Genomic DNA, 17,873 nt, shown 5'->3' on the forward strand with positions numbered 1-17,873 from the left:
CGAAGTTTTCCATTGCAATAGACTAGCCTTGCCAATAAAGAGCCAGGGTCAAAACCGAGAAGTTGTTGGTTCAAACTTAAAGTTTAAATCCATCTATTTCATTGCATTGGAGCATGTGACGAATCATAAAAATGTTAAACAACACAACAGGTCAGCTTTTTAGAAGTCTACATGTTAATAGAGGACAACCTGGCATTTCAACATATTACAGTTCGCAGCAGAATCAGATTACACATGAGACCACAATAAACACGGATATAGTTCGATTGCTATGTGATGATGGTTCAATTGAAAAACAATTCCATCAGATTCAGTTTTAAATCTCTGAAACAGCTTTTAGTGACTGATAAGAGATCAGCAGATTGTCTCATACTGAACTGACTATGCAAATAACATCATGCGAAACCTAACAGTATTTATGACTACAACACCGTGAACTTTGTCCTAGAGCACAGTCTGCTTGACTATATTACTTCTGCTCACATCTGGAGTCTGTCTAGGATGCGTAACTATTTCAACAGAACCTTCTGCCTGTTCACTGAAGGACTTTTCTTTTATCACAAAAGTATTTAAGGATCTGCGAAAATGATAAGCCGAAACACCAAAAATGTCCTTGTGGTTTCTTTTGGATTTTTGCTCTTGTTCACAGCATATGGAGGGCTGCAAAGTTTACAGGTAACTGAAATAAAGTAGTTAAACGTTAGATCCAAAAAAAGTATTGAAGCAAGTGTTTGTTGTATTATGACTCTGGTTGTTTGTTAAGCATTGGAGTGCATCACAGATATTAAGTTGTGGGTTTATTTATGGTTACCGTAGGTTTTGCTGTTGATCTTTAAAAGTTGTTTGTACTGTGTGTTTCAGAGCAGTCTGAACGCTGAAGAGGGAATGGGCGTTATATCTCTCAGTGTCATTTATGGAACTATTATTTTATCCTCCATGTTTCTGCCTCCCATTATGATCAAAAACCTGGGCTGTAAATGGACCATTGTTTTGTCTATGGGCTGCTATGTCACATATTCTTTCGGAAACCTGTCGCCTGGATGGTGCGTGCATTTTACAAAATAAGCACTGATACTACAAAAGTTCAAAACGCAACACACAATATTTTGCTAGGACCTTCACACATGCATTGAATACTAAAAAGTATTTTGGCTGAAGTATGTTCTGTGCAGGGCGAGTCTCATGAGCACATCTGCCATTCTGGGTTTGGGAGGTTCACCGCTGTGGTCTGCGAAATGTACGTATCTCACCATAAGTGGAAACCTTCAGGGCCAGAAAGACAACAGGAAAGGCCAGGATGTCATAAACCAATACTTTGGAGTATTTTTCTTCATTTTTCAATCTTCTGCGGTGTGGGGAAACCTCATGTCATCGCTGATATTCGGACAAGATTCTAACATAGGTACAGCTCGAATAAATACACAGAAATAATAGACCAGTCTGTATTTGTTTAGTGGTTATAAGTGCACCGAATGTCTGTCTACAGTTGAAATCCCAGAGGAGAACCTGCAGTACTGTGGTGCGGCGTTATGCATTGAGAATTTTACTTCCACTGGAAATACAACACGACCAGAAAAACGTCTAGTGGACACGCTGCTGGGCTCTTATATTGGTAGGTAACAGTTCGTCTTTACAGTGAAAAGCCACAAAACATATTCGAGCACATATCTGTGTGTAAGACCTTTGTGTAACAAAACAACACATTAAACCAAGTACAAATTATTTAAAGAAAAAATAATAGGCTTTTCAGGCAATACAAACCCTTTTCAAATGAACCAATAGAGGCGAAAAGGTTTTAAGTTATGATGAGACATCATGTGAACAATGAAATCGACTTCTTATATTTACTAAAATCTCCTTTCTAAGACGTTTCTGAGAAGCTAGAATGCTCTAAGACCATAGATTTCAATGAATACAGTATTCAATAAAGTAAACACTTATTCACACATTTTTAAGGTATTCTTAAACATACTGTTTTGGGTCCTCTTTATATGACAGAAAGTGATCTGAAAAATTCCTAAAATAATCTGCGTTGACTGACAAATGAAGGATCTTTCGTCGACATTTTCCGAATGAAACTTTAACCTGTGCATCGTATCCCGAAAGCAAACATCACCTGTTCTCACTCTCTGAAAGTGCAGCATCATGAAGTACTTTGTGTTTCGTGGTTCACGCAGGTGTGGGGCTTCTGGCTATTATTTTTGTGGCAGTGTTCCTGGACAACATCGACAGAGATCTGGCCAGAGAATTTCGTCAAAACAAAGGAAATAAATCCTTCTGCAGCACTTTTCTGGCTACCTTTACGCTTCTGAGAGATCCCAAATTATTGATGCTCATTCCATTGACCATGTACAGCGGGTTTGAACAAAGTTTCCTCGCTGGTGAATACACAAAGGTACATCAGAAAGAGTCTCGGCTGCATTAACACTAATTCTCACTAACGTTTATGGGTGTAATGTGTTTGTGGTTATGTTTCCTCATGCAGAACTATGTCACCTGTGCATTGGGGATACATTATGTTGGTTTTGTGATGATCTGCTTCGGGGCTGCAAATTCTCTCTGTTCGTTTGCTTTTGGACGGCTGGCAGCGTACACGGGAAGAATTGCCCTCTTCTGCTTGGGTAATTCAGAAACAGGAAGTGAATGTTAGAATGTGTTGGAATTTATGTTCACCGTGTTTGTTTCTTGGTGATCACAGCTGCGGTGACAAATCTGAGCTGTTTACTGGGTTTGTTGTATTGGAAACCTCATCCAGATCAGTTGCCCGTGTTCTTTGTGTTTCCTGCTCTGTGGGGTATGGCAGATGCTGTGTGGCAAACACAAACCAACGGTGAGTCCTTCATACTGAATACTAAGTTGACATTTGAAATCAAGTGTTAAAATTACTGAATAGATTACTTTGGTCTATATTCTTAGAAAATAGTACAATATAATGTTGATGAAGAAAGTACAGATGCTATGCATTAAACATCTTATAGTACAGTATTTCATTGATCATTTCATGTTTCTATTTTTTGTGCATCATATTTGATCAAACAAGTCTTGAGGGTTTTATAAACCCTATTCATTAACCGTGGTAAAATCACTAAAGAATGGCCTTGCATCTTTCTCATTATTTGGTGTCAATTTAAATACTTAAATACTATTATTACTATTAGTATTTGAGATTTGTCACATATTCAGCTATTTGTCAGGACTGAAATGTAAATACTGTGGCATACTTTGCAAAGAAGAAACATATTACTCAACAGTCAAAATTAAACTACATTTTGACTTACTATATTTGATTTTCATATCATTACAGCACTGTACGGTGTTCTCTTTGCTGAACATAAAGAAGCTGCGTTTGCAAACTACCGCATGTGGGAATCGCTGGGATTTGTTATAGCCTTCGCATACAGCACATACATCTGTCTGTCTACCAAGATTTACATTGTTCTGGCTGTTCTGGCCCTTACCATGGTGACTTACCTTTACGTTGAGTACAATGAGTACAAGCATCCAACTGCACAATTGAGTTATGACATGTATAGTCCAGAAAAGGCTGACTTAAAAGATACGAACGAGAAATATGTTAACCAGACAAAGTTATAAAAACAAAGATTGATCCCTGTATGTAAATGTTCATGTTCAATCAGTTTTGTATACATTCAATTCATTTACATTTACATTACACTACATTTAGCAGACGCTGTGAAGCATGAAGTCATAGAGGTAGCAATAGAAGAAGTGCTATAGCAAGACAATACCTGTTGGGAGAGAAAAGAGGATACGATTATTTAACTAATTCATAATTAGTTTAATATAAAAAGGAAGCACTTTAGTACAGTTGGTTATTTAGTTTTTCTCATATTTTAGTGCAACAGACTGTTAATATGGAATAATGTCACACTTGTGATACGTGTGGCATTGTGTATAGTATTTTCTTTTAATAAAAACTTTGTATAAAATGATTCAAGACTATCATCAACTATATTTCAGATGTGCATTGCACCACTGAGGGTCAAAGATCAAAGTTTGTTGTTAAATCATATGCCAAATCAATGTGATGAAAATCAAAAGATAAGATCCAGATACCAAAAAAAGACAGAGGTGTAACCCTGCAGAATTACGGGAATGTTGACTAGTAAGCGTTTAACTGTTACGAGCAAACGTTAGAGATGTCCTTTCTCATAAAAGACGATCTTTGCAGCTTTGTGTGTACAGGATGAGCATCTTATCAGCATTGGGCTCCTAGGGGGTTATTTCCTTGTATGAAAATGATTTATGATGTCAAACAAATCAGAGAAGTGCATTCATGATATACTTTTATGGCTGAAAAGATTAGAAGTGACGTAAGGTCACAGTCATTCAAAATAAAGCCATATGTAAATTCCTTCTTTATCTTAGGTTTTTCTATTTATTTCTTGTCACTACGGTAATGCTGATAAACATGTGTGAAGACCGTAAACATTTACATCTTGTGAGAAATCATAAAAGCAATGGTAAGACAATTGTAGAAAGCTTTTAAACATTTTTGCAAATATGCAATTCGCTTTCAATGTGCATTCTCAACAACGAAGTACTCATTCGTGTGTGTGTACTCGGTGTGTGTGTGTGTGCTATATAGCAGAAAACGTAGCCATATGCAAGAAAGCAAAGAATTCTCACTTAAGTGACAGAATAACAGTATATAGTATTTAGTGTTGTATTAATGCAGCATTCTAATTCATTAATGTAGTTCAAGAATTCATGTACATTTGTTTGATGACCACATGATGGCACTGTTTTCCTCCTGCATATTATAGTTTTCGTGCGAGCCTGTTCGTTATTAAAATTCAACAGTTTGATTAAAAGAAACAACAAATGAACAATTAAACCAACGTAAACAACTTAGCAACGTCATGTTATATACATTTTGTCCGACATAAATTTGTCTAACATCGAAATATTTAATATGTTTTATATTTAAAAGGTCAAAATATCTTCCTTGTTGTGTTTCCTGTTACTTAAGAGTGTTTTATATATTTATAAAGCTTGTGAAAAATGATGACACACAATTGTGACATGTGACGTCCACTCACCTGTTCTAGCGCTCATAGGTTACGTCATCTGCCCACGTGGCGCGCTTTCATTCAAAGACAGAGCGGGTCGCCAGGCAACACAGGATGACCAGCGCGAGCACGACCTGTCTGACAGGTACCTGTGGGATCACCCGGACAACACAGCTCGAGCAGGTAAGTGTTTATTTAAACAATGCAATGAATATAAAATAAAACTGTAAATGTGATCAAATAGTATAACAGATATGAATGCAGGGTTGTGTTTGATAATACTGTGGTGCACAAAAATATGTATAGATTTCAGGCAGCAAATATGCATATTTAATAAAAGAAATGCGTGGAAACAAAATCAAGCATCATTTCTTTCAAGGATATAAGCAGAATTATGTTGATTCAAGATTTGATAATATTATTCAGTACATTTTTGATCATTAAACTCTTATGACATGTTCGTCGATAGGGGGCGATCTTAACAATTTTAGACCCTGTTACCAATACCTTGTACCAAGACTTGTTATATGAAATACCTGTTCAATACCTGGTTTATGGATTTACAGAAATAATTTAAAAGATGTTTTCATTCATTAAAACATGTGTAGTTTCAAAACCAGTATATCTAAAGAAGCATTATATTATATTTATATATTGTTCGCTATATATCCAGTCCATAGTTTCTTTGCAATTTAAAAATCAACAAGCTATTTTATAAAGACAGTGATTAATGAATCAAAACGTACAATGTGTAGTAGATTAAAATGCATATTTGATATATGTGACCCTGGACAATAAAATTATGGGTATATTTTTCTAAATTAAGATTTTTCGATTTCTAGATAATCTGAAAGCTGAATAATAAAGCTTTCTTCCGATGTATGGGTTGTTAGGATATGACAATAAAGTATGACGATACATGCGTCTAAACCTCTAGAGTCTGAGAGTGCAAAAAAAATCAAAATTTTGAGAAAATTGCCTTTGAAGTTGTCTGTCGTAGCTGGCCATCCACTCACAAAAATAAAGTTTTTATATATTTAGGGTTGGAAATTTACAATATATCTTCATGGAACATGATCTTTACTTATTATCCTAATGATTTTTGGCATAACTTTTTCAGACCCAAGTCTTCAAGAAACACTAGAAGTTTGCTATGGCAGCGAGGGAACATGGCTTAGCTCCCCTGGTGTTCCGGCTGCACGGAGGAGCTCCGCAGGTGGTACGAGAGGTATTGCTTGAGCGGGGATGGGAGGAATACGACGAACAAAAACAGGAGGAAGGAGATTGGAACCTTTACTGGAAAACATCTGCCTTCCGAAACTCTGACTACGAAGACATCTTGCCCTGGCAGAGACTGAACCACCATCCCAAAACGATCCACATCACACGCAAGGACTGTCTGACACGACACTTGAGAAGAATGAAGAGTGCTCACGGCGCCGCCGCATTCGACTTCAGTCCCGCTGCCTTTATCTTGCCAAACGAATACATCAAGTTTTTAGCAGCGTACACTAGGAATCGTACAGCTGAAAAACATCGGTACTGGATTGGTAAACCAGTCGATCTTTCGAGAGGAAGAGGAATTTTTCTGTTGGACAATATTAAAGACTTAACCTACGACTCTCCGGTAATCATACAGAGATACATCAGTAACCCTCTTCTCATTTCCGGCTACAAATTCGACCTGCGCATCTATGTCTGCGTGAAAAGCTTCTATCCTCTCATTATCTACATGCACCAAGAAGGCCTAGTGCGCTTTGCCACAGAAAAATACAACCTCGTCTCTTTAGACAACGTATACGCTCACTTGACAAATACCAGCATCAATAAGTTCGGACTGTGCTACACCACAGACAAAGAACGAGTGGGAAGAGGATGCAAGTGGACCATGAACAAATTTCGCAGCTTTCTTCACAACCAAGGCGTTAATGAACTTCTCCTGTGGCGTAAGATCAGTAACATCGTCACGTTAACTCTCCTCACAGCTGCTCCGTCCGTTCCCTCCTGCCCAAACTGTCTGGAGCTGTTGGGGTTTGACATCCTCATTGACGCCAGCTTCAAGCCGTGGCTCTTAGAGGTGAATTACAGTCCCGCGCTTTCATTGGACTGCCCCGCAGACGTAACTGTCAAGAAAGGGCTGATCAATGACATCATCGACCTGATGAACTACAGGATGATTGACGGTTTCAGACAGAAAGGATACCTCAGGAGATACATGAGATCATGTACACGTTGCCATTACATACTGACAAAAATCCCTCCAGCGTTTCTTCTACCCAAGACACCTTCAGCTCCAAGAAGATGGGGAAAAGTCGGTGCCAAAAGAAAGAAAGAGAACATTACTTTCCCTAGTATAAAAACTACCACTTCCAGTAGGCATAAACAGACTCAACCAATGTCTGACGTCTCTCATAATGACGAGAAAAGAAACGTCGAGGTGGAATCAGATGACTGCGAACTAACAGCACTTAGAAGAGTGAGACAGTCATCTAGGAATTTGCCCTCCACTGTATGCAAGTTACCTTCTCTTTACTTACAAAATCACAAATCGCCAACGGCACCGGACAACCGTCCATCTCAGGACAGATGTATTCCTCCTTCTCGTGTTGGCGACTTCATACTGACGTTCCCATTTAATGAGGTGACGTGGAAAGCATCTCGGGATGATATGGATGCTAAGAGTGTTGTGCATGAGATACAAAAACTCACAAGTCGACTCGCCTCTTCTTTTAGTGGAAATGAAAGTTCTAACATGGACAAACGTGGTGCCATCAGGGACAAATTTGAGGCTTTCCTCTGGGGTCCGAAAAACCCACCTCTTCTAAGCGAATGTTGTGGCTTAAAGTCCCAGTGAAATAAAAAAATCCTATTTCCTAAACTACCTTTATAAATAATGATCTAATCTGTGCAACACAAGAACGCTTACTGACAGTACATAGAAAATAAAGAGGGTTAATTCATCTGATTTTGTTTATTGATATCTGATGATCAAACAGTACAGACCATCAAACCAGTTTAAATCATAATGAAATCATTCAATTACACGTTGATGTGATTATATTTATGCCAGGATCAAATATGGTATATTTTCATAAAACAAATCAATAAACCGAAATGTAAAGTGGTTCATTCTTCGTCCATTATAAGAACGCCTTCATTGTTCTTTGTGCGAGACCTCCCAGATGAGAAATTTGTCTCTTGCTGCCCCTTTGTGTAGACAGTTTTTACGGTTCCATCTGGGTATATCCTCCGCTTGTACTGTGATGTATGGATCTCCCTCTGTCCATTAGTAAACTCCACAATCTTTTCACCATGTCTGTAAAAACATTGCAAAGAAAAAAGTTAAAACAATAAGAAATAATTGAAAAGTTAAAAAATCTGTAAATCTCTTTCTAATGTTATTTCGCACCTGTATGATCTTCAATGAACCAAACATACAAATATATTTTCAGAAAAATACAGCCGTGTAAAAAAGTAATCGAAGTTTTTGATTAAAAATGTATTATTGATAGGTATGTGTTTAGGTAAAATATCATTTTTGTTTCATTTTGTGAACTACTAACAATATTTCTCCCAAAATTTAAATAAAATATTTTTCTATTTGCATTTATTTGCAGAAAATGAAAACTGGTGAAACAGGTGAAAATAATAGAAAATACTGTATATTGGTCAGAAGTATTCATAAATATTATACTTTGATATCCTGACAACAGTTCCATCTGGAAAAATGCTTTCCTCTTGTCCATCGGGGTAAAGTATCTTGAGCGTTCCATCAGGAAAGGTTATTTCCCTTTTACCATCAGGATGGCGTTTTTCTGTGTAAAGAAATAAAAGACGACATATTTTCCCAAGTTTCCAAAATACGAACTCAACCATAAATTCTCCCGCATTATTCTACGGTTTGGTTTCACACCTCTTTGGTCGTTTGGAAACTGCAGAACCTCCAAACCAGATGGATACGTTGAATGTGTTGTTTGAGCATCACAATAGTAGTACATCTAAAAGGATTAAAGCGAAGAGGTTATTTATAGTAACTAAAGACCAAAAACCAAACAGTCACCCTTGAGCCGGGAAAAAACTGCCCTGACAGCTATTACGCAAACATTTGGAGATCTAAAGCACAGTAGGAACTAAGATGAAAGGTGTGGCGGACTCATGAAAATACCAGAAACAAAAAAACAAATGACTGGGCCTGTAGAAACATGCTACTGCACAACCACAAAACATATTAAGTATAAAATTGCTATATAGACTGAGACATGATGACCCATACCACAGTCCCGTCAGCCAGGATACGTTTAACATCTCCATTAAAGAAGGTAACCATGACAGACTTATCAACGCCAATCTCCTTCTTTGTTCCGTTGCGAAACGTGATTACGCGACATCCGTTCCAGAAAAGACGCTCTTCCTGGTAAAAGCATTTTTGAGAAAGGGTTGCAAACATATGCAAAATATTGCGTGGTGTAAAATGCGAAAAAACATCATCCTTACTCTTCCATCTGGGTAGCGTGTCTCCTCTTTTACTTTATCGCTTCTGCCTTGAGATGCCATTTGCGCATCGCTGAAATCAACATTATGATATAAAAAATCTTCCTGTGGAAAAGAGTCACGCTATTATGAAACATCACGGTATACATTAATAATGCCTGGATTGTTTCCCAACAGAAACTTAACACCATTGGGTTAATGTAAAAATATTTTATGTTCCAATCTTGAGGAAAGCTGATGGTGACTGCATTTGTTATTTGCATCTATTCTGTGGATTTCTGATTTATATTTGCTGTTGCATGAACCTTAAAAAAACAGATTTGAATCAGTTAAATAATGGCTCTCCAATGCCTATTTGCAATGAAACTACTGTAAATATACATAACGCTGTTATGAGAGTACAGTGTGTTAAAGCCATACAGTCATTTGTCTGAACGGGCCTAAATTTGCTCTGGTCGTATTGCTCCAGAAAAGTTGTGCATGTCATGTTTTTAAGTATTTTATTTTAGCAAATGTATTGTTTGGCTCATGGACCTATTCACTGTCAAAAAAGCTAAATTTCTCTTTTTTTTGTTTCATGGAAAATGAAACTTCTACTGGGCTGGACCGAGAAATCCTTCAAAAAGAAAAGAAAATACCTTTCCGCCTCTTGTAGTCATGGCATTCCCAACATCAACTGAACACGCAGAATTCTTTCCTTAAGGAATACAAAAGGCAGTAAGCACACAAGACATGCAGTCAAGTGCAGGGGCAAGTTGAACGCCGATTCCATTATTTACATAAGCTTAAGGCGTTCACTGGAGATGAACACAAAAAAACACAGAGTGTACTTACTTAAAGCGCTAGCTGTGGGTTCTGGTATCTTAATAGCTCTGGTAACAGATCGTCCATTGGCCTGTGCATTGGAGTGTTAGTAAAAAATAAGTCAACTAAAAAGTCAATGAAATTCAATGAATTCAACAAAGTGAAGTAGAGGTCTGGAAAACACTTTGTGCCATGAAATCAGGATTGAACACTTTAATACTGCATGAAACCGAGGTGGATAGATTCATTGCACAGACATGAATAAATGATGAAGAGTCAATTATCAGACACCGGGCTTTGTAAGCCACCATGAATTATTTCTGGAGCTTAAAGAGCACTTCAAAACACACTATACACCTCAGTGAATTCATTCCGAAGCAATAAGCTACTAGATCATTTGCTTTATGAAAAAAATACATGTACAGAAAACAGTTTAACCCATGACTCTGCATCGCAGCTGAGACACGGTACCTCAGTATAACGCTTCATCTTAAGACACAATGATAGCGTCATGCACACTAACCGGGTGTCCTGTCAGTGTTTCCTTTTCGTGAATGGAGGGTTTGTTAAAAGCAGGTGTTGCAATTCTCACTCGAGGGGTCTTCTGCGCATCCTCTCTGCTCTTATCACACTAGAATTCAATGCACAGCATGTTACTCCTTGAGGGTATAGAGTTAAATCTGTTCGCAATATGTTTAAAACAGTGCTTCTCAAACTTTTTTAGGCCCCCCAAATAAAGCATTATAATCTTAAAATTTTATTTAAACCAAACACATTTTCATAGAAATATAAATTTCCCCCGTTTTCTCTGTTTCTCAGTTTGAGAACCACTGGTTTAAAGAGTAAAGTGAACAGCGTAAATATCAAATTATAAACAAATGTCTTCTTTCATAAAACTTTAATATTCATTCTGAAATAAAACCATATGTTTTTATTTATATATTTTGTAGGGATTAATAACACCGTAGACCTCTATTTTAATCTGATCTACTCATTAAACATGTTTGCTAAAATAATTTGCTCATAAAATGTATAAAGTAGGTTCAGAGTTTGTTCACACACAGATCGACTTTAAAGTGATACTACATTTCAAGAAAAGTAAACTGAAGAACTCTCTTATTTTCTTGTCATCGCTGGTTTTGTTCAATAATCTTCTCTCTGATTTGTTCGGTCTTTCTAATGAAATCACACCAAATATCCCAATATCGCCAATCTGTTCACTATTAAACTTGGAAAAAGTGTGTGTAAAAGCATCAGTGAAATGGACAAAAGTGAAAAAGGTATACGAAATTTGCTCTCACTGTGTTGTACGATCCAGGTTGAGATCTTTCAATTCCTTTGAGTTTGGTGTAAAGGTCCCGGTTCTCTCTGGTAAGAGCTTCTACACGGTTCTGCAGGAGACTGCGAACATGCGACCAGTGAACCTCTTTCTCCGTCAACTTCTGCTTCAGAGAGAAGATCTGCTGCCTCACATCCTATAAAGACATACAGATACACCAGTGCATGGGCAGACATGCAGATGGAAATAAAAAAGTAAATCAATTCATTACTACCAGAACCGCACTCAGAAAAAGAAGATTTATGGGAAAAGTGAAAACATCAGATTAAAAAGTATATTACCTCAGGCTCATGAATTTCAGCTGGGTCTTCTTTATGTCTGTGCTCATCCTCGGCACTAAAACCATGGGTTTCTGTCTCCTTCCTATGGTTAAATGTTTCGCTTTTAAATGTCTGACTACAACCCAAATTTTATGGTCTTTTAGTTTCACAGTCTACAGATTCTTATACGCCCATATATCTACCAAACAATGAATTCATAGCTGTTTTAAGAAGAACTTGCATGAGTCGTTCAGAAGCAGAAGGTGGTCTGAGGGTCGTCTCTCTTGTCCATTTGCTCTCATGTCCAACATGTTGATCTTCTGTTTTCTTGAAATGGTTTGTCATAGACTCCTGTAAGCTTTGCAGTTCTGAATCGCAACTGGAGCTTGAAGAGATGGAGGTAGGAGTTGAGCTTCGACGCTCTTCACTGAACCTATTAAGCATCTCAATCTCACTCGGTGCATCACTAGCATAGTCATCGTCTGACAGATCTAAATTTTGATCTTTGTGATCCACGTGTCTTGAGGGAAAATGAGGTAACGGTCTGTGAGATTGAGAGATGGGTCCATCCTCGCTGCTCGTGCTGTTATTAGAATCACTAAGAGCCAGAGACTCCATCACTTCATTGGTTAAAATAAACTCTTTAGACGTCTCTTTGCTACGCTCGCTTCGGTTGTGCCGACGGTTTGCGGGAAGGCCATTTATTTCATTGACTTTGACGATGTGGTCGTTCATTTTTATAAAGCGGACATTCTCTTCATAGGGATCCACTTTTAGGGCATCTCTTCTTTGTGCCGGTGCTGTGTTGTATTTGTTTAAAGCACTTTTTTGGGTCATGCTTCCCTTGGTTTTACCATAAATGCTCAGGACCTCAGAAGTCTGCTTATTTCTGAGTGAGTTTGTGTTGTCAACAATGCTTGAAGTCAGAGGTTTGACTTTTTCTTTGTCAGCTGATGAAATACTGTTAGCTTGCTTCTGAATATTGTCATCTTGTGGATCAACAGGCTTTCTTTGAAATTCTTTAAGGTCATATTTTTGGTTGCCTAGGTCCTTTGTATTTGGCAGCGAATGTCTTCTTTGCTTGATACGACTTACATTTGGCATCTCTTTCTTTTTTCCATTCTGATGAAGTTCATCGAGGCATATCTTCTGCTGTTGTGAATTGAGAGAATGCCTCCCGTGGATCATTTGTGAGTCATCCTTACACTTCCCATTCTTAGACATCCCTTCTCCTTTACGGAGAAAATTCTTCTTTTGATTTAGTGTGATTTGTGTACCAGCCTGTTAAAAAGAGGTGACCATGCTAAGACTAAATTTTAACACTTAATGCATATGTTTATCGCTCACATATACTGTAAATGCAGCTTGGACCTGATTTTTCGGTGGGAGAACAGCCTGATGTACTTTGAGATGTTCCTCCACAAACTCTTCAAAGGTCTTCTGCTTCTCTCGCAGTCCTGGGCGAATAGGCCTGTGTTGAAATGAAATTATTGTACAACTCTTCTAATTTTTTCCATTCAAAATATTAAAAAGCTGTATTTATATTTTTAAATAATCTAATGAAAATAATTTTTTTTGGAAAACAAGTTTCTGATCATTGGCCTGAAACAGATGGTGGATGAAGGTTGTCATATGATAATATGCACATGTGTAGATTTATCTGAGCTTTGCATGCATCTCATTCAGTCTGTAATATACATCACGTACAGCCGCGAGTAAAAGTAAGAGATCCTTCCAAAGTTATTTTCAGGTTTTCTAATTATTATATTTTCTTACAAGGAGACTTAATATCTTGAGATGCGTTCAGACTGCCGACGACTGTGTCACCACGAGGTCGTTTGAAGGTGTTTCTAGCTTTGTCCTAGAACCCTTTATAAACAAACTCTGATGTTACAGACAAGAAACGATACTATTTCTCGATAAGTGTTCATGACTGAAATTCTGTAAACTAGTGACAACATTTCTCTTTAAACTTTCTTATACAAATATTGTTTCTATTTGCATTTATATGCAGAAAATGAAAACTGGAGAAACAGAAATGCTACTCTGTTTTTTTCTGACCTCAAATACTGCAAAGAAAAGTTCATTTCACTTTTAAACAATACAACAGTAATATTTGTACGTGTATTTAAAAAAAGTTCGTAAATTATTTTTTTATGTGACAACCTCGATTGTTGTCACAGTTTTCATGAGTCTTGTCATGCTGTCAGTCTTCCAGACTTGGTTTAAAGATATGTTTGCATTAACTTTAATACCTTTCCTCTGGGTTTGCCAGGACATTTCGCCTGGATCCAAACGGACTAAATTCCTCCACTGAAGGTTGTGTGCACTCCTCTTTAATGGGCGATAAGCTTCTGGATTCTGATAAGTGTGATCTTTTGACATTAACATCTACAATACAACACAAACGAAGATCCATTTAATACATTTTAAAGTATGGAAGAAACCCAATACATTGTAATGTAATTCATCATCCGATACAATTAAACTTGTTTTTACCAGTTGTTGGTCAGTAAGGTACTTTTAGAAGTGAACACATGCCTTTCATATCATTTAACAAAAGGCGATTTAGGCGAATACAATACCAGGGGTGTGGCAGGCCAGGTCCTTTAAAAGGTTTGTTAGCCCCTCAGTGACTTCACAAAAAAATGCATTAGTCTGATCAGACCTGCCCAGACAAGCCACTCAAAACAAACGAAGGCGTCACCCAACAAACCCAACTGCGCACAGACAGCAGATCAATAACCAAGCGTCTTCATTTCAGCAGATTTGTTATAACTTGCATGTTAAAACCAATGTGCATTCTTTCCCTAGGAGCTCACTTGTTCGGTTTCTCCTTTGAATTTGCTTGTAACTCTTTAGCTAAATAAATTATTATCTTTTTTTCTTGGTTCTAAAGCAACTTGCCGTGTATCTGAGGTAAAATGTACATTTTATAAACATTCCCTGCAAACCCATGCCCTTGCGTTGCATGCTCTAGCTGAACTACCAGAATGCTTTTTACGTCTTTATTTTGTAGACATGCACCTTGTGTCAATTGTCCTGTCACTAAACTCTCTTTAATGACAAGCACGAGTCATTTTTACTTGTGGTCTTTCGGGGAAATGTGAGTGAGGTTCGTGAGATCAGGTGTTTATATCCACAACAAGCAAGGACATGAAAAGCATCAGGGTAGGAAGGGCTCTGCCTACAAGTCTGAGCAGCTTTAAAACGCAATGCTCCCGAGAGAAGAGAAGAAGTCCAAGCAGAACCCTCCTGCACCGTCGACACACATCGTGAATCCATTGATACAATGGATCTGGAGTATAGATGGCAGAAAAACATCACAGGGAAGAATTGCCAGGCAATCATTGATGAAAACAAGCCACTGTACATTTTCTACTCATCTGCGGTCTGCTTGGCGTTTGTTTTGGGTCTCTTTCTGAACATCTCGGTCATTCACGTCTTCATCTTCAAACTGAAATTCTGGAAATCTAAAACCATCTACATTTTCCTGTTCAATCTGGTCTTGGCTGACATTTTGTTGCTGATCGGTTTGCCCGTGAAGGCTTATAACTTCCAACAATGCAGTGAAAACAAGGTGGTGTGTAAAGTTCAACTCTTCCTCCAGTTTCTCAACCGAGGAGCCAGCATCGCCTTTCTGACCGTCGTCTCAGTTTATCGTTATTACAGCGTGGTTCATCCTGAGAAGAGGAACGTCCTGAGGATTCTGAAGCGATCTCCACAGATTTCTGTCTTAATCTGGGTGCTTCTGGGGATTCTGACTATTCCAGCCATGATGCAAAGCTTCATCAATTGCAACAGCAATGAAACGGATGAACTCACCCCTGCGGTCATATTGAGGGAAATTGTGTTTTTTACACAGATTTTCATACCCTTTTTTGTTCTTGTGTATTGCTCTTTACGGATTATCAACAGACTTAAAATGAGATCGGTGGGGGACAAGACGAAGCTCAAGAGAGCAATGATCCTGGTCACCGCTGTCGTTCTGGTTTTCGCTCTTTGCTTTCTGCCATATGCGTTCACACGAGCAGCGCATCTACTGCGCATCGGGAACGTGATGTCTGAGGAGAAACGTACCGTTGGTAAAATATACGACGGTTTTGTTTGTCTGTCGTATCTGAATTGCCTGTTGGATCCAATCCTGTACTGTCTGAGCAGCACGAAATTTAAGAAGTTATACGTGTCGATTTATTTTCCCTTTCTGGTGCAGAAGGAACCGACGGAGACATCAGAAGAAAACTGATAAGGCTTTACATAAACTATGCCAGCCGAAAAAGAAACATTTAAGAGAGCTGTGTCTGCACTGTTTTTAACACATTATAAAATGTAAATAGGTAATAGATGCATAAGATGGCTATGAATTTTAGAATGTCCAACACCAAAATGTGAAAAATGCAAGTTTTCGATGAAGTATTTGAACATTTTAATAATCTCTGTTAAAGCATTATATTATCAAATGCTCCAGTACCGACAATTTAGTTTTAGATCAAGTATAGCTTTTCACATCAACTACCTAAATACATTGCGAAATGTATAAACGAATGATGATGTCATCTGTAAATGTGATGTCATTCACCGTTTACAGTCTGGTTATTAAGTGGATTGCACATAATGGAGTTTCTAGTTTGATATCAATCACGTGACCTAAATCTGAGTCACAGTTGTCTGGTTTCTCTGTACCAACAAACTCATGATTCTGTAACATTCTCTGGCTGGCACAGATGAGAATATAATTCAATATTCAATATTATAATTCAAACTAAATATATGTCTACAAAACGTACAGGTATTACGTGTTATATATTTTGTGTAAATGTGTTAAGCGAAAGGAACTTTCTACCACGCCACTGTAAATAATAAACTGCAAATATGATTTTCTTGCTCTTTGTTTTGTCTTACAGTAGAATTATCTACAAATTCTTAAATCCAGAGACATTCACTTGAGAAGCAAAATGACTTACGGATATTAATTCAAAGGGAAACAAGATTATTTTACAACAATGGCAGATTTGTTTTTTAATGTTATGCATAAACTTACCACATTTTGATACATTTTTCAACTTTTTTTGAGAATGTTCAGATATTTGTACTGCAAAGACAAAATACTAAGATGTGTATCAATGCTACACTTCCTCTGCAAGTGTTGTAAACAATGTAACATATGCAACGTGTTTTTCTGCTGAATCTTACAACTTATCCCAAAAACTGTAAATGGTTAAACCATGGGCATCAGTTGCGACAATATATTTGGTTTATACAAGTTCTGTCATTTAAGATCTTCTACTGAGATCACAAATCAAAATGTTATATCACTGCTGTACCATATAAACCGACAGTGTGACAACACTCTTTAGTGCATAACGCCAAGTAAGTCTCAGTTCTTACCAGTGCCCTCTGGCTCATTCTCGACCTTACCAGACAATGTGGGTTTGGTCGAGCTTTCCTTTAAAGCAGCTGTATCCTCGGTGAGGTTGTCAAGAACGGTGTGCGGAAAGCCTGAAGTTGTCTGGGCTTGCAGCTGCGTTAAGAATGTAGGAGATAAAATCAGCCCTGAAACAAACAAGGGAAAATTGAAATTGAGAAAGAAATACTATATGCCTGGGTTTATAATACTAACATTACAGACTCAATTTCATGCGGGGAGAGTGACCTAGTCAACCTTGTGCCTTAGTACAAGTTGCTTTTTTCCTCAAGGTCGCATATGCAAGGTCTTGTTATTTGTATTGTAATGTATATGAAATGTCCCTACCAAATCTGTGGTTATTTGGCAAAATGTAAGAGCTGAGCATCTACCTGGACTGATGAGAGAAAGCAGTGCATTCTGTTCCTGCAAAACCTTCTGCAGCTGTTTCACCTGAAGCTGAAGGAGCTGCTCATCCTGACCTGGACTCTGTCCACAAAAAGTCAAATGGTTGAACGTAAAATATAGATGTGCAGTACAAT

At 37.8% G+C, this 17,873-nt stretch overlaps 3 protein-coding genes across 3 annotated transcripts; all 3 read left to right on the forward strand.

Moving 5' to 3' along the window:
• The first annotated feature begins 286 nt into the window (after nucleotides 1-286).
• Nucleotides 287-4,377, forward strand: unc93a (unc-93 homolog A). The gene is made up of 8 exons (XM_079475118.1): nucleotides 287-675; nucleotides 862-1,043; nucleotides 1,173-1,402; nucleotides 1,487-1,612; nucleotides 2,178-2,395; nucleotides 2,486-2,621; nucleotides 2,699-2,830; nucleotides 3,305-4,377. Exons 1-8 carry the CDS (start codon nucleotides 586-588, stop codon nucleotides 3,592-3,594), a joined length of 1,404 nt encoding a protein of 467 aa, XP_079331244.1. The 5' UTR covers nucleotides 287-585; the 3' UTR covers nucleotides 3,595-4,377.
• A 105-nt stretch (nucleotides 4,378-4,482) lies between these two features.
• On the forward strand, nucleotides 4,483-8,638 carry ttll2 (tubulin tyrosine ligase-like family, member 2). The gene is made up of 2 exons (XM_079475117.1): nucleotides 4,483-5,216; nucleotides 6,154-8,638. Exon 2 carries the CDS (start codon nucleotides 6,187-6,189, stop codon nucleotides 7,885-7,887), a length of 1,701 nt encoding a protein of 566 aa, XP_079331243.1. The 5' UTR covers nucleotides 4,483-5,216; nucleotides 6,154-6,186; the 3' UTR covers nucleotides 7,888-8,638.
• A 6,512-nt stretch (nucleotides 8,639-15,150) lies between these two features.
• gpr31 (G protein-coupled receptor 31) lies at nucleotides 15,151-17,281 on the forward strand. The gene has a single exon (XM_079475119.1). The coding sequence runs from the start codon at nucleotides 15,220-15,222 to the stop codon at nucleotides 16,171-16,173; it is 954 nt and encodes a 317-aa protein (XP_079331245.1). The 5' UTR covers nucleotides 15,151-15,219; the 3' UTR covers nucleotides 16,174-17,281.
• The last annotated feature ends 592 nt before the right edge of the window (nucleotides 17,282-17,873 follow it).

This window comes from Barbatula barbatula (assembly GCF_947034865.1).
Source record: "Barbatula barbatula genome assembly, chromosome: 15".
Classification (NCBI taxonomy): Eukaryota; Metazoa; Chordata; class Actinopteri; order Cypriniformes; family Nemacheilidae; genus Barbatula; species Barbatula barbatula.